At 40.2% G+C, this 15,003-nt stretch overlaps 1 protein-coding gene across 13 annotated transcripts in view; it reads right to left on the minus strand.

Annotated features, from left to right (window-relative positions):
* hao1 (hydroxyacid oxidase (glycolate oxidase) 1) overlaps positions 1-15,003 on the minus strand; it is a 59,829-nt gene that overhangs the window by 37,136 nt on the left and 7,690 nt on the right. For 7 of the 13 annotated variants that reach the window (XM_079642029.1, XM_079642027.1, XM_079642026.1 and 4 more), the window contains exons 6-8: positions 14,280-14,438; positions 14,041-14,110; positions 13,688-13,751 (exon numbers count right to left, since the gene is read on the minus strand). In XM_079642029.1, coding sequence (XP_079498155.1) covers positions 13,688-13,751; positions 14,041-14,110; positions 14,280-14,438 — 293 coding nt within the window. Of the gene's footprint in view, positions 1-7,188; positions 11,911-13,687; positions 13,752-14,040; positions 14,111-14,279; positions 14,439-15,003 lie in introns of those variants that run through there. The other 6 variants (XR_013801197.1, XM_079642031.1, XM_079642030.1 and 3 more) reach the window with 6 other exon arrangements.

Consider the following 15,003-nt stretch of genomic DNA (forward strand, 5'->3'; position numbering starts at 1 on the left):
TGACATTTTTTAATCCTATGCAACTGGTTGATGGTTTTGTAGTCAAGGTCGGACGGTTTTAAAAACGAAAGCATTTACGTGCTAAACATTCATGCGAGTAATCCAATGAATCAAATGGAAATAAGGTTTTTAACACATGCATGGAATAATATTGCCAAACTACTTCGTGAATATAGCAAACTTTATTCAATAAGTGTTAGAAATTAAAATCAATGTTTTAATGGGGAAATGTAGTTTAAACATGCCGTCAGTTTTAATGCTCTTTTATACTGAAAAACCAGAAATTCTTGTGCACAAGCAGTTAAGCTTTTATTCTGAAAATCCTTCATCTACGCATGTAGCATGTGGCTAATATACGATTTCCTAAAGAGGTGAATTTAGTAGCGAAATGATATGGAGTGGTGCAAACCAAAGCCTACTGATTTAACACTACAACTATAGATGTCGAGATACTACCATGCTGAATATTAAATGAAGGTACAGTTTATTTGAATACATTATTGCTTACAGACGACAGTAGCATGTGACAACATCCGGAATGACCGGAAACCAAACGAGCCGAGAAGTATTTTTTAGAGTATTGATTACAGCGTTTAGAATGTGTTAAATGAAAAGTGATGAAAGAGAATATGAGGAGAAAAGGCGTGTTGAGCATATATTGGATGTGAAAGGAGCCAATCCTCTATTTAAATGCAACAACGGACATTGGAGACGAGGCGAGCCGGCAGGCGGGGAGGAGCCAGCAGAGGATATATAACAGCACCGGAGGAGAGATCCAACTCTTGGCTTCCCTAACGAGGAGCGTATCACAGCTGTTTGTCTGACTGAACAATATCATGCTTGTGACCAACCCGCGCCTTTTTTAATTAAAGTACCCAATTGAACTTTCACAGAGGACGGGAGAATAACGAACACAGTTTACATAAATCAAGTATTTACTCCCGGAAAAAGTTTATGTATGATGATATATTGTTAACTTAGCTCACAATGGAAACAACGTCGGACATCTACAAACGCGTCCTGTATCCGATCTCAAAATGTGCCATTTGCACAATGTGTCATGTATGCAGCCCTTGTTTTGCACTTGAGCGCACGTCGCGGCACTTTGCGAGCGTCTACCGGCTCGGGCTGCATTTTACACCGAACATATAATATACCTTTCAAAACATCTATTTGCCGCCGAACGCCACCTCACTCAAGTCGACCCAAGTCATACCGTCAGTGGCGGCTGGTGAAACATATTTTTGGTGGGGCTGGCTGTTGATATAGTGAGTAAAAAAATTTTGGGGGGGAGAAATTACCCCTTAAAGGCCCAGTGAAGTGTGCACCTGTGCATGATCTGTTATGCTAATACGTATAGTAATGACCAAAATTGTCCATTGGAACCCATATCAAAAGATGTTGGAATAGCAACAAATTTGACGAGTTTTGAATTTTCCGGGGAAATCTGCAGTCGACCTTCGCCTTCGTGGGCGTGGCTTGCGATCTACTGCGTGACGTCACGAGATGGACGCCGCCGCACTGTTTACATTCACCACCGTTCGTTTTTTCTCTTTTTCAAAGTCGAATTTCTCAACGTTTTTGAGCTAGTATTTTCCTGGAAAGTGTGTCGGAGTCGACTGGAAGTGATTGCCAATCGAGAAAACCTGACAATGGAGGCGACAGTGAAGAAAGAGGGATGAAAAACACAGGGGAAACGATGCATTGCCGCTGGCTGTAGTAATGTCAAGTCTGCCGAAGTGGCGATGTTTCTGTTCCCAAAAGATGAAGGTGAGCCTGGCTGGTGTCATTGTTTCGTAGATTATTTGATTGATCATGATAAATAAAGGCCACTGGTCGATTCGAGAGAGAGAGAAAGAGAGACTGACAGAGTTACAGGGTTGTTGTTAGCATCTGGTGCTAGCTCGGAGCTACACACAGGGGAAAAGATGCATTGCCGCTGGCTGTAGTAATGTCAAGTCTGCCGAAGTGGCGATGTTTCTGTTCCCAAAAGATGAAGGTGAGCCTGGCTGGTGTCATTGTTTCGTAGATTATTTGATTGATCATGATAAATAAAGGCCACTGGTCGGTTCGAGAGAGAGAGAAAGAGAGACTGACAGAGTTACAGGGTTGTTGTTAGCATCTGGTGCTAGCTCGGAGCTAACGGAGATTAGCTGTTTCAACAATAAGGAGAGGGAGAGTGCTCTCCTGTGGGACTGAGAGAGATAACGTCAGCTCAGGGAGGTAAACTGTAGCCTAAGTTATCTCAGTGGGTTTGGTCATCTATGTAAACAAATATTTCCATCTATGTAATATTAGTTGTATAAAATAGGTTAAGAAATCCTTCCAATGTTTTTTGATTATTGAAATATATGTTTCATATGAGTGTTGAGAGCTGTATCCATAAATCTCTTAATGTTGCCCTCAAAGTGCACCAGATTGATCACTTTCCTCATCTATCCTGTCCGAAAAGCTGTCCAAATCAATCATTTCTCTCACACTAGTATCACTTTCCAGAGTCTCCGCCATGTTTACAATCGCAACTGGGTACATCTTGTGACGTCACAGCCACTATCGTCTGCAACTTCCGTTAGGCTCAGACGGCAAAATTAATAATTCATTAATTCATTAATTATGAATTATTAAACATTATTTTAGCCATGAACAGGCACAATGATATGTAAGGAATGAAACTGCCATTTCATTTTGGTGCAAAAACATGCACTTCACTGGGCCTTTAAATTGGGACTGATACCATCATATACCGTATACCACGGTATGATGTCAGCAAGGTATGACGGTATGAAAAAAATGATACCGCCCATGCCTAGTGGCAAACACACATTAATCACATGCGCATCACCACCGCTCAGCTAAAGGCATCTAATGATCGCCGCAACGTCTAGTAGTCTGATTTAGTCACTTGTTAGCAACCATTGTTTTTAAGACACACATAAGCTCCAGAAATTGAGAAACCTGACATATTTTATGTGGTAGAAAATCTATTAACCTTTGTTAACCGGAGATCTTAATTAAGGCATCTCACCAAGAACATGTTCAAAAGACAGCTCAATTTGAGACAAGAAGAGGCAGTGGTTAAATGCTCATTCCCAGTTTTAAGTAGTTTTTTTTCCATGCTCAACCCTATGCACAATTCCTTTATTTGATCAGATTTAGCATCTGTAGTCCCAGGGTAAAGGCCAGCAGTGATGAGCAGGTGAACGTACAAAAAGCATAGCCATGTTTTAATGTAGATCAGGGATACTCTAAGTGTTTGCCTGGGGGCTACTCAGTAGACCAGGTACTAGCAAACACGCATTATTAAAACAGACCATTGTCAAGGAACCAGGGCATTCTTCCTAAATATTGTCATTCATTTCAACTTTAACCCGTTAAGCCCTGTGCCTGTTTTTTCAGGTCTCAGGCTCGAAAAGGACATTCCCAGAACAAATGACTATCTTCACTTCTAAAAGGGGTAAATTAATAATCTTTTTTCTCAAAGCAATGATAAACCTGTGAGTGGGATGTAGAAAAGTCAGAATCAATATAGATTTTTTTATTTTAAAGTAAATTCCAGGGTTCGTACGGGTGCTTGAAATCCTTGAAAATGCTTGAATTTTTACGAGGTGTTTTCATGACTTGAAAAGTGCTTAAAATGTGGGAATGGTGCTTGGATTTGAGATAAAGTGCTTGAAATTGTAAATGCTTTACTTTTACAATAAATTGCTGTCTGACTGAATAGTTCGCTTTTTAGATTAAAAGAAAATAAAGAAGTCGGAGCGAGCTTAGTTGCTTCGCTTCTACATAAAACAGCTCCGCTCCGGCCTTCCCGCGCTATGCGCGCGACCTGCAAGTGTTTTATTTTGTGTGAAATGGGCATTCTAATGAGAGAATGACAGTATGCCAGGAGGTTGCTGTTTTAACGAGCGTTGGCTATCCGAAAAGAAATACAAGCTGTGGCTAAAACAAGGATCAACCCAACGATTCGCCTTCTGCACAGTTTGCCACAAAGAATTTCAATTATTCGCGATGGGATAGTCTGCGCTGACGAGCCATAAGAAAGGTAAGCCGTAGTAGAGCATTTTGGATTAGGCTAACGTTGCATGTTACGTTTGTTTAAGCTAGCAACGTTAGCGAACTCGATGTGGGATAATTGCTTATGCAGGTGACAATAATAAAAAGGAGCGTACCTATGTCAGTATGTGCGACAGTCGCCATCCTGTGGTTTTCAGAGGATGAAGCACATAAAAGCAATGTATTTCTACTGGTAGTATTTTTCGTGCCAAAACTTGCTCCATCGAAATCAGTCACATTGACCCGAAGACACATTTTGAGTTATACACTGTTGGAAAGAGATATTCCTAGCTTTCTAACGGAGGAAACATATTTTTGTTTGTATTACTGGTCTGGGGGAAGCTCGCGAGTGTGTGTGTGTGTTTGTGTATTTTTGCGTTTGTGTGTATTGTGTTAGTTTCCCGGGGAAAACACTCACGAGAAACACCGGCTGTTGTTATGCCTGCTTTGACGTAAAGTTACTCCGTTCTCCGCTTGTAATTATGCCGTTACAAGCTTCAAAGTTGTATTTATCATCTGAATTTGCCGAAACAAGTTTAATATTCTGAAAGCCAAGACTTTGTTTATTTGAAATCAGATGAAAACAAACTGTAACGGACCCTGCCGTGTTATCTATGATTACTATACGCCATACATTCATAATGTCAGCGGGAGGGAGGGGGGAGCATCGCTACGTAAAAGCATTAGTGCGAGGGAGAGCTGTCATCTTCCCTTTACAAGCTTCAAACATGTATTTATCGGGAGATTTTGGCAATAAAAGTTTCATATTCAGAAAAAAATTCCCTGGAAACCTCCAAAACTCTTACACAGAAAGACGATCTCTGCACACACTTTTTTTTATATCAGCTTTGTGTTTCAATGGTTTTGTCCTAACCTTGGAGAGCCGTATGTTTACTGCCACCCTAAAAGGACCTCAAAATTTTAAAAAATTTTAATAAAGAATTTATTGAAAAGTTAGTTGGCTGATTGTTTTATATTGTCTCAGCCAGGTTATATGGGATGCCTAGTCTACTATATATGATATGGGTCACTCATTTTACAAGATTAAACTTTGTTTTCTTATCTTTAATTTTTCATCCTTATGTAGAATGCTATTACGAAACACACATTTGGTTGTTTATAGCATAAAAAACATCTGATTTAATGTGAGGTAGGGAAATAATCATTTGAGTATAAGTATGTGCATATAAATATGTAATTATTATTATTATTACCAGTATAGTGTTATCAACAGCTCCCGGAAACGTAAGTTCTAATATTACACTAGAGAGTAAACTAAAATGCTTTTCAGCCATAAACCTTGAACAATTAAATGCAATGATTCTCTCTTCTAAACCATCAACGTGTATCTTAGACCCGATTCCAACTAAGCTGTTAAAAGAAGTTTTTCCATTAATTAGCAATTCTTTATTAAATATTATGAATATGTCTTTATTATCAGGCTATGTTCCACAATCATTCAAAGTAGCAGTGATAAAACCGCTTCTTAAAAAGCACAACCTCGATCCAGAGGTTTTAGCCAACTATAGACCTATTTCTAATCTTCCGTTCCTCTCAAAAATTCTTGAGAAAGCAGTCGCAAAACAGCTGTGTGATTACTTAAAAAACTATGATTTATTTGAAGATTTTCAGTCTGGCTTTAGAACACAACATAGCACAGAGACAGCTCTGGTTAAAGTCACAAATGACATTCTAATAGCCTCTGACAAGGGACTTGTCTCTATTCTTGTCTTGCTCGATCTTAGTGCTGCATTTGATACTATCGACCATGATATCCTATTGCAAAGACTAGAGCACTTAGTTGGCATACAGGAAACTGCTTTAGGCTGGTTTAGGTCCTATCTATCTGAACGCTCTCAGTTTGTACGTGTCAACGATGAATCTTCCATGCAAACCAAAGTTAGCCATGGAGTGCCACAGGGCTCAGTGCTTGGACCTATTTTGTTCACACTATATATGCTTCCGTTAGGCAATATTATAAGGAATCATTCTGTAAACTTTCATTGTTATGCGGATGATACTCAACTATATTTATCAATCAAGCCTGGTGAAATGAATCATCTAAATAAAATTCAAGACTGCCTCAAGGACTTAAAAACGTGGATGACCTTACATTTTTTGATGTTAAACATGACCAAAACTGAAGTTATTGTACTTGGCCCGAAGAATCTACGAAACAAATTATCTAAAGATATATTAACTATGGATGGCATTAATTTGGCCTCCAGTGAGACTGTAAGGAATATTGCTGTTATATTTGATGAGGATTTATCCTTTAACACCCACATAAAATCAATTTCAAGGACCGCCTACTTCCATCTACGTAACATTGCAAAAATCAGGCATATCTTGCCTCAAAACGATGCAGAGAAACTAGTCCATGCATTTGTTACTTCAAGGCTGGATTATTGTAACTCCTTATTATCAGGGTGTACCAAGTAGTCAGTCAAGTCGCTTCAGCTGATTCAAAATGCTGCAGCTCGTGTACTAACCAGAGTTAGGAAAAGGGACCACATTACTCCTGTTCTGGCTGCCTTACACTGGCTCCCTATACACAAGTTATTGAGCCGTTTCCGCTCTACATCCTGAACTCCTCCCTTCGATGCAATGCACTTCCGTTTTGGCGGACTGGGTTTGTTTTGCTAGCTAGCTCCGTTGTGCCGACAAAGCACTGATATCGCAGAGACAAAGAGGATATAACAATTACAACATGAAGAAAAGTGGTTCGGGAACTACGTGTGCGGTAGTTGGTTGCAATCACTCGAGAAAGCACCTGAACGAGTGGTTAGATAGAGAGTGCTACGACCACAAACCAGCACCCAGCCATGTTGTTCATTAAATACAGATAAACACAACAAATACTGCATGCATTGTATTTTTTAATATTATATATGAATATTTTCATAGTGATGTAATTGTGTGGGCTGCTTTTATATTTTAATTTGTAATACCTGTTAGGATTAAACATGTGATCTTTCTTGTTGAAGCCATTTCTTTAGTTTCCTCTCAACAATTAATTCATTCAGTGTTATTTATGTACAGTATGAGCTTAATATGAATGATGAACTGTGTTAAAAGAAATTGTAGCACTCTAAGGAACATATGAAATGCAATAATGCAATAACAGTGCAATAATGAAATGAAATTACATCAAACTTTATTTTCACTCAAACAGTACAGGCACATATGATATATTGCACAGCATAAAGAGATCATGTAAATTGTGCATTATGTAAACAACAGACAACTGTTGGCTCCTGTGGGCATGACCTAAATAAGGCAGTTTATTTTGGTTTTATGCTGGGCCACGTCGTCATGTTATCCTCCCAGTTTTGCACTGAATTCGGGTGGGGGAGAGTAACGCCATCTCCAGTCAAAGAAGTAGAATCGTGTTCCCAAGCTAGCATCACTGTTAGCATCGAAATCGCTGTGTTTACACCAGTGCCCGTCTGCCTGTTTACATCGGTTTACACCGACAGACGCTGTGCAAAAGACTTCCGGCGGAAATGAAGTGCATTTGTGTAGTGTCATGGCGCTACCCGTGTTTTGGCGCGTAAACTTGTCTATAGAACACAGGATAGAATTACAAATTCTTCTTCTCGCCTACAAAGCCCTTAATGGGCAGGCGCCATCTTACCTTAAAGAACTCATTATACCCTATTGTCCTACTAGGGCATTGCGTTCCAAGAATGCAGGGTTGTTGGTTGTTCCTAGAGTCTCTAAAAGTACAATGGGAGCCACAGCCTTTTCTTATCAAGCTCCACTTTTGTGGAATCAGCTTCCAGTTTGTGTTCGGACGGCAGACACCCTATCCTTTTATAAGAGTGCGTTTAAGACCTTCCTTTTTGATAAAGCTTATAGTTAGGGCTGATTAGATTCAGCCCCTAGTTTTGCTGATATAGGCTTAGTTTTGTCGGGGGACATCTTACTTCTTCCTTCTCTCTGTCTATACCTGTGTACTCTCATGTTCCGATTAACCCGGCTTCCCCAAATTTCTTTCTTTTTGGTGTCTATATACGCCGGGATCCGGAGTCATGGATGATCCTGCGGTCCTGTGTCATGGATCGCGAGTCCTGGATCTTGAGTCGTGGCTGTGGTCCTGGATCAAAAGTCCTGGATGGATATCCTCGTGGATTCATCTTCCTATTATACACACATGCATTTCCAAACATTTGGACTACCTATGTTGCAAATGTATTATCTTTTCAATTTACACACGGCATCTATTGCACGTCTGTCCATCCTGGGAGAGGGATCCCTCCTCTGTTGCTCTCCCTGAGGTTTCTCCCATTTTTCCCTTTAAACTGTGGATTTTCTCTGGAAGTTTTTCCTTGTACGATGTGAGGGTCTAAGGACAGAGGGTGTCGTATTGTCATACTGATATTCTGTACAAACTGTGAAGTCCACTGAGAAAAATGTAACATTTGTGATATTGGGCTATATAAATAAACATTGATTGATTGATTGATAATTTACAACAGCTGTACGCTGCTTGAAAAGCTTGAAAATGCACCTTGAAAATGCTTGAAAAGGTGTAAGAACCCTGAAATTCAGATTGAACATAGTCAAATGATAGTGTCCGTCCAAAATAAACCAATAATGAAAACCACCCTTCAATGATGGGGTAGTATACTATAACATATAAAATGTAACCTGTATCACGATTGATGTAAAACAAGTGACATTTGACCTTTTTAGAGAGGTTTAGCAACAAAACAAAAAAAAAAGGGGTCATTTGGGTGGATTTGCCATATCTCTGGCCCCCCTCGGTCGATTTTGATGATTGACACCTCTTTGAACCATTAGAGCCAATATAATCAAGGGGATGTTCCTAAATCCATCGAAACATTTCCATTAAGGAGTGAGAGTGATGCGCACGCAGTTTGCCCAAAACCGGAAGCTGGGTTGTAGCTCTAATAGCAGCTAATATGAAATCTCCGGTTTTGACAAAAATGGAATGATGGATTATCAGTAATCATTTCAAAGTGACACAGAGACATTGGATTAACCTTCAGCAGCGTTTTCTCATTTTAATGCCATTGAACACAACTTATCAGAAACAGCTAAAGGTAGGGCTACCAACATTTGAGTTCAGCTTGGAGTGAGATTTCTTTTTTGGTGAACCGAAAAAAGAAACGTTCATGTGTAGTGTTACAAATGTGTTGAACATGTACAAACTAGGGTTTCCCATTAATGTACTGGGGCTAAAGTGGAATACGCACATTCACAGTGTACCCGCGACTCTTACAATGAAGGCTCGATAATCAGCTCACAGCATATACCATTTTATAAGGGGGGGGGGGGGGGGGGTCCTCACCTCCGGGGAGTCCGGGGCATGCTCCCCCGGGAAGATTTTTTTTTTTTTTAAATATTGAAGTTAAATGCTAATGATGGATACATCTCTCAACACCCATATGAAACAGAACTGTACACAGATTTTCTTTTTTTTAATGGATATTTTACAAATCACTCCCCTTTTAAACTGTATTCTTGTTTTACTGTCATGTAGTATAGTAGTAGTAACTGTTTTTCATGTATTCTCATAAATGGTGATCAAAACGTTTGAGACCCACTGAGATAACTAAACTAAAGTTAACTATCTAACACTCAGAGTCCCTTACCTCACTGAGCCTCTCAGTCTGACAGGACAGAGCTCTCCCTCTCATTGTTTGAGAAACAGCTTTTAATATCCGTTAAGCTAACCAGATGCTAACAACAACAAGGCAAATAGTGAGTTTGGTAGAAATATACTGTATAATAGTAAAGTTATTTAAGATGATGCCATAGTTATTGAAGATTTACATTATAAATATTCCCCAAAATTATTCAAAAGCATATTCTTCCAAACTCCTTGCTGTAGTATGACACAGAGGAGACTATTGATGTGTATGGTGAGTTTGGTAGTAATAATAAGCTGTATAATAGTGATTGAATATTATTGTATTCTCTTTTTTCGGAGTTGCACTTTGCAGACGGTCCCTGAGCACTCGTTTTTTCTCCGGCTGTGGATAGAGACCAATGTAATGTGTCCAGCTCGGAGGACGGCACATATTGGCTTTTTTTTTATCAGAATGTGATTGTAGTTCGTTGTCAACCTCACCACGGTGCTTAGGAGACGTCATTTGTGTCTGAATAACGTTTTGTTCATGAGTTATTGATCCGTGAAATCTCCCAATATCGTTCCCACTTTACTGAACTAAGCCAGAAGACCGTCTCATTTCGTAGACCGCTCGGTTTTGCTGTTCCTTCACTTTATTTTTATATTTATATACATTTATTTTGGACGAAAACTTAGCGTGAGGAAAGGCAAGTGTGGCGTGAGTGCGTGAGATATGGGTTAATTGCGTGACTCTCACGCTCAATGCGTGAGTGTTGGCAGCCCTGCAAAAGGTAAGACATATTTGCCGTTTTTGCTCCGTAAAGCTACGTTGTGTGTTGTCTGGGTTTGCTTCCCCTGCCACAAGCTTTGATTGCACAGTGATGATACTTATATTTCTAGAATCTGTGGAATCTCAGCTTGCTAGCTTGTATCTTGTCTGTGCAGATCCGATAAGTAATAAAGTATTTCTACCGTGAGATCTGTGCTAAGTGCGTTAGCATTTTTTCGCTCAGGGCTCATCTAGACGCTTCTTGTGAGACTTGTGTTTTGTTTCGGTAAAACATTTTCATATCGTCAGTTAGCTGAGTTTCTTCCCGTTAGGTGGGTATGACACATTCATAGTGTCATACCCACTTAACGGGAAGAAACTCAGCTATCAGACAATATTAGCGATATTTAGTTAAACGAAACACAAGGGTAATATCAAGCCTCTGAATTAGCCCTAACACAAAGAACTCACGCAATAAATACTTTATTACTTATTTGATCTGCACAAACAAGATATCACAGATTCTAGAGGTATAAGTATCATTACTGTGCGACCAAAACTCAGACAACAAACTTATAACCTAGTTTTGAGTTTTCAGAACGTAACATAGCTTTCGGTTTGGGCAAGCTGCGTGCGCATCACTCTCACTCCTCAATGGTAACGTGTAGGTGGGTTTAGGAACTTCCCTCTCGATTCTAATGGCTCTAAAGCAGTGGTCACCAACCTTTTTAAGCCCAAGATCACCGACCTCGGCCGAGGTGAAAGGCGAGATCTACCTATTGTAGAATTGAGTGAAAAAGACAGCCCAGACAGTGCTTACAATTTGAGGCCTTTTATATAGGCTAATTGCATCTGAATTACTGTTACAATGAAAGCTCCATAATCAGCTCACAGCATATAGGCAGGGGTAAAGTGCTATGTGCGAGTGGGGGGCGGACCTCACCTTCTCTAGGGGGGTCCTCACCTCCTCTAGGTCCTCACCTCCTCTAGGGGGGTCCGGGGGGATGCTCTCCCGGTAAAAAAATTTTTAAATATTGAAGATGAAAGCATCAATCTGGTGCACTTTGAGAGCAACATGAAGAGATCTATGGATTCATCTCTCAGCACCCATATGAAACAGAATTGTAAACAGATTTTCTTTTTCTTTATGGATATTTTACAAATCACTCCCCTTTTAAACTGTATTCTTGTTTTACTCCCATATAGTATTTCATACCTGTTTTTCATTTATTCTCTTATTGTTTGTATAACTATAATGATCATATGAAGGTGTACCGTGGAAATAATCTTTTGAATAATTTGTTACAAAACCGTTCTAATCTAAACACTCAGAGTCCTTTAGCTCACCTGAGCTCACCTGAGCCCCTCAGTCTGGGAAGACTCTCCTCCAGCTTGTTGTGGAAACAGCTCCTTATGTCCGTTAGTGCAGCTAGCTAACCAGATGCTAACATCACGGTCCCCGCTAGCACCGGTCCCTCTCTCTCCCTCTCTATCACACACACACACACACACACACACACACACACACACACACACACACACACACACACACACACACACACACACACACACACACACACACACACACACACACACACACACACACACACACACACACACACACACACACACACACACACACACACACACACACACACACACACACACACACACACAGAGAGCCGAGCTTGAATGACACAAGCACACGTGTATTTCCATGCAACTGATCGGTCTGGTGACTTGCCAATCAAGTGGCACCTGCTAACGGGGTGGTGGATGATATGTTTACATCTAAAAACATATTTTTCAAACATTATTATTTTAATTAAATTTTTCTTTCTTTTTTTCCTTTTTTTGTTAACGGTCCGCGATCTACCCGCACCACACTCGACTGGTTGGTGACCACTGCTCTAAAGGTTCAAAAGAGATGTTAATCATCAAAATCGACTCATGGGTCCCAGAGATATGGAAAGTCCACCCAAATGACCCCAGAAGTGTTTTTTGTTGTTGCTAAACCTCTCTAAAAAGAACAAATGTCACTTGTTTTGCATCAATCGTGATGCAGGGTACTTATTATATGTTATAGTTTGGATTCCTAAAGCTTTTAGTCTACTATCCCATCATTTAAGGGTGCTTTTCACTATAAGTAATGTTTTCTTTTTGGACGGACACTATAATTAAAAAATGTTTACTATGTTCAATCTAAAATGTATAGTGCGTTCACACCTGCCTTGTATAGTCCGGGTGAATCGAACCCTGGTGCATTTAGCCGCTTGGCGCGGTTCATTTGGGTCGGTGTGATAAAAATTCGAGACCTCTTAAGTGAACTAAACAACCGGACTCTGGTCCGCTAAAATAGGTGATCTCGGAGCGCTTGCTTGCGAACTCTGGAGCGGTTCATTGCTGGTGTGAACGCAGTCCGCACCAAAACATAGGAAGCGTAGTATTCACGTGTCACAAGCACGCAGATGTCTTCTTTAGCGAAAGAGTCTTTCAAGACATCCGCGGTTGTTTAGTTAAAGAGTGAAGCAGAATGAAGTGTTGAACAGTGTCGTGTAAAGTAAAAATTCTCCGTCAGCTACATAAAAGTAAGAACACCTGTCGTCAATGAAACGCACCTCCTTACTGCATAACGTTTCTCATTATATGTGTTATTATGTTTTTTAATGGACGTTGTCTGATTATATAATCATATGCGCGGGCCACTAGTGTCTGTTGATCTTCAGATTAACAGCAGCATGAGAATAACCTGCCGAAAGTGCAGATGCTCCATGGCGGAGGCTCCGGTAGAAATTGCCGGGATTTGCATTTTTACCCCCTTAATGTCTGACCAATGGTTGAACAGCATTTCCGTGCACATGACTTGTGTTTAAAGTTTATAGTCCGTTTGAGTTTTGCCCGTGTGAACGCAAACCAAACCTTCTGAAAAATGAAACAATGTACCAGAAAACGGACTATTAGGTGTGAATGCACCCTAAAATAAAAATAAAATCTATTAATTCTGACTTTTCTACATCCAACTCACAGGTTTATCATTGCTTTGAGGAAAAAGATTATTAATTTAGCCCTTTTAGAAGTGAAGATATCGTCATTTGTTCTGGGAACGTCCTTTTCGAGCCTGAGACATGGAAAACAGGCTTTGGGCTTAACTGGTTAGGTAAAACCAGTTGTAGCAATACATTTGAAAAAACACGGATGAATACAAAAATAGTTTAATAATATGACAAATAGCAGTATAATGCCTCATCAGCAGGTTCATCTCTTACATCCTGGAAGTGAAGTCTGCTCTCCTGACCAGAGACCTGCTGACCTCAGATACAGAGCGACAACCTACACACGCACACACACACACACACACACACACACACACACACACACACACACACACACACACACACACACACACACACACACACACACACACACACACACACACACACACACACACACACACACACACACACACACACACACACACACACACACACACACACACACACACACACACACACACACACACACACACACACACACACACACACACACACACACACACACCATAATTTGTAGCCATATCAACTATTTTTCTAATTTCTGTGTGTGTGAGTGTGTTTGTTACCTGAGAGAGCCATAGCCAGTCCTAGCTCCTCTTTAAAAAGTTCCAGGATCTCTGTCACTCCCTGTTCCCCCTGGATACACACACAATCTTTATTTATCAAATCTGAATGAAATTAAAGTCTAAGAGCATGCGATTTTAGTTTGGATAAATAAATACAAAATAATAAAATGTGTCAAAAATTCACTCAGAAATTAAGTTTCACTTTATGATTATGAGTGTTTGGGGGCGTGGCTCTGCACCTGACAGGTGAGCCCCCACAGTACGGGGCGGCCGATGAAGACTGCCTTGGCCCCGAGAGCTAAAGCCTTCAGTACGTCTGACCCCCGCCTCACTCCTCCGTCCATGAAGACGTCACAGCGCCCCTGCACCGCCCCTACCACCTCCTCCAGCACATCCAGCTACACACACACACACACTCATTTATTTCACAATAAAGTATGGAGGGATAATTCCTCCATAAATTTTTTTGTTTGTTTTTGGTTGAATTCTCAAAAGAAGGCCTGTGGTTAGTGCAAGTTGTACAAATGTTCCCATTTTGTTCTTCAGTATAAAAAAAAAACTGTAGATACCCCACAGCGGTTACTAACAAGTGTCTAAATGAGACGACTTAACGTCATCAATCCGAACATTAGCCGCCTTTAGCTTAGCGGTGGTAATGTTAGCCATTGCGGTTGTGCATGTCCATGTTAGCTCTTCACTTATGGCGATTGCATTTATGTTGCAAAAATTTAAAAAGTGGTTTTAATATGTGGAGATTATCCTACTGAACAAAGCATATTAAGTATCATAGACGTATTTTCTGCAAAATCCAATGAGAAGAAACCCACTGCTTATTGTTTAGTGAGGCCTTTCCATGCTAACTTTCAGATGGGCCTACACAAATAAGTAATTACTGCTCCACTCCATATTACAATGTTAATCTTTAGGATTAAAACTAAGCCACTAAAAGAATGTTCTGTGTAA

The sequence above is a fragment of the Notothenia rossii genome (assembly GCF_949606895.1).
Source record: "Notothenia rossii genome assembly, chromosome: 8".
NCBI lineage: Eukaryota > Metazoa > Chordata > Actinopteri > Perciformes > Nototheniidae > Notothenia > Notothenia rossii.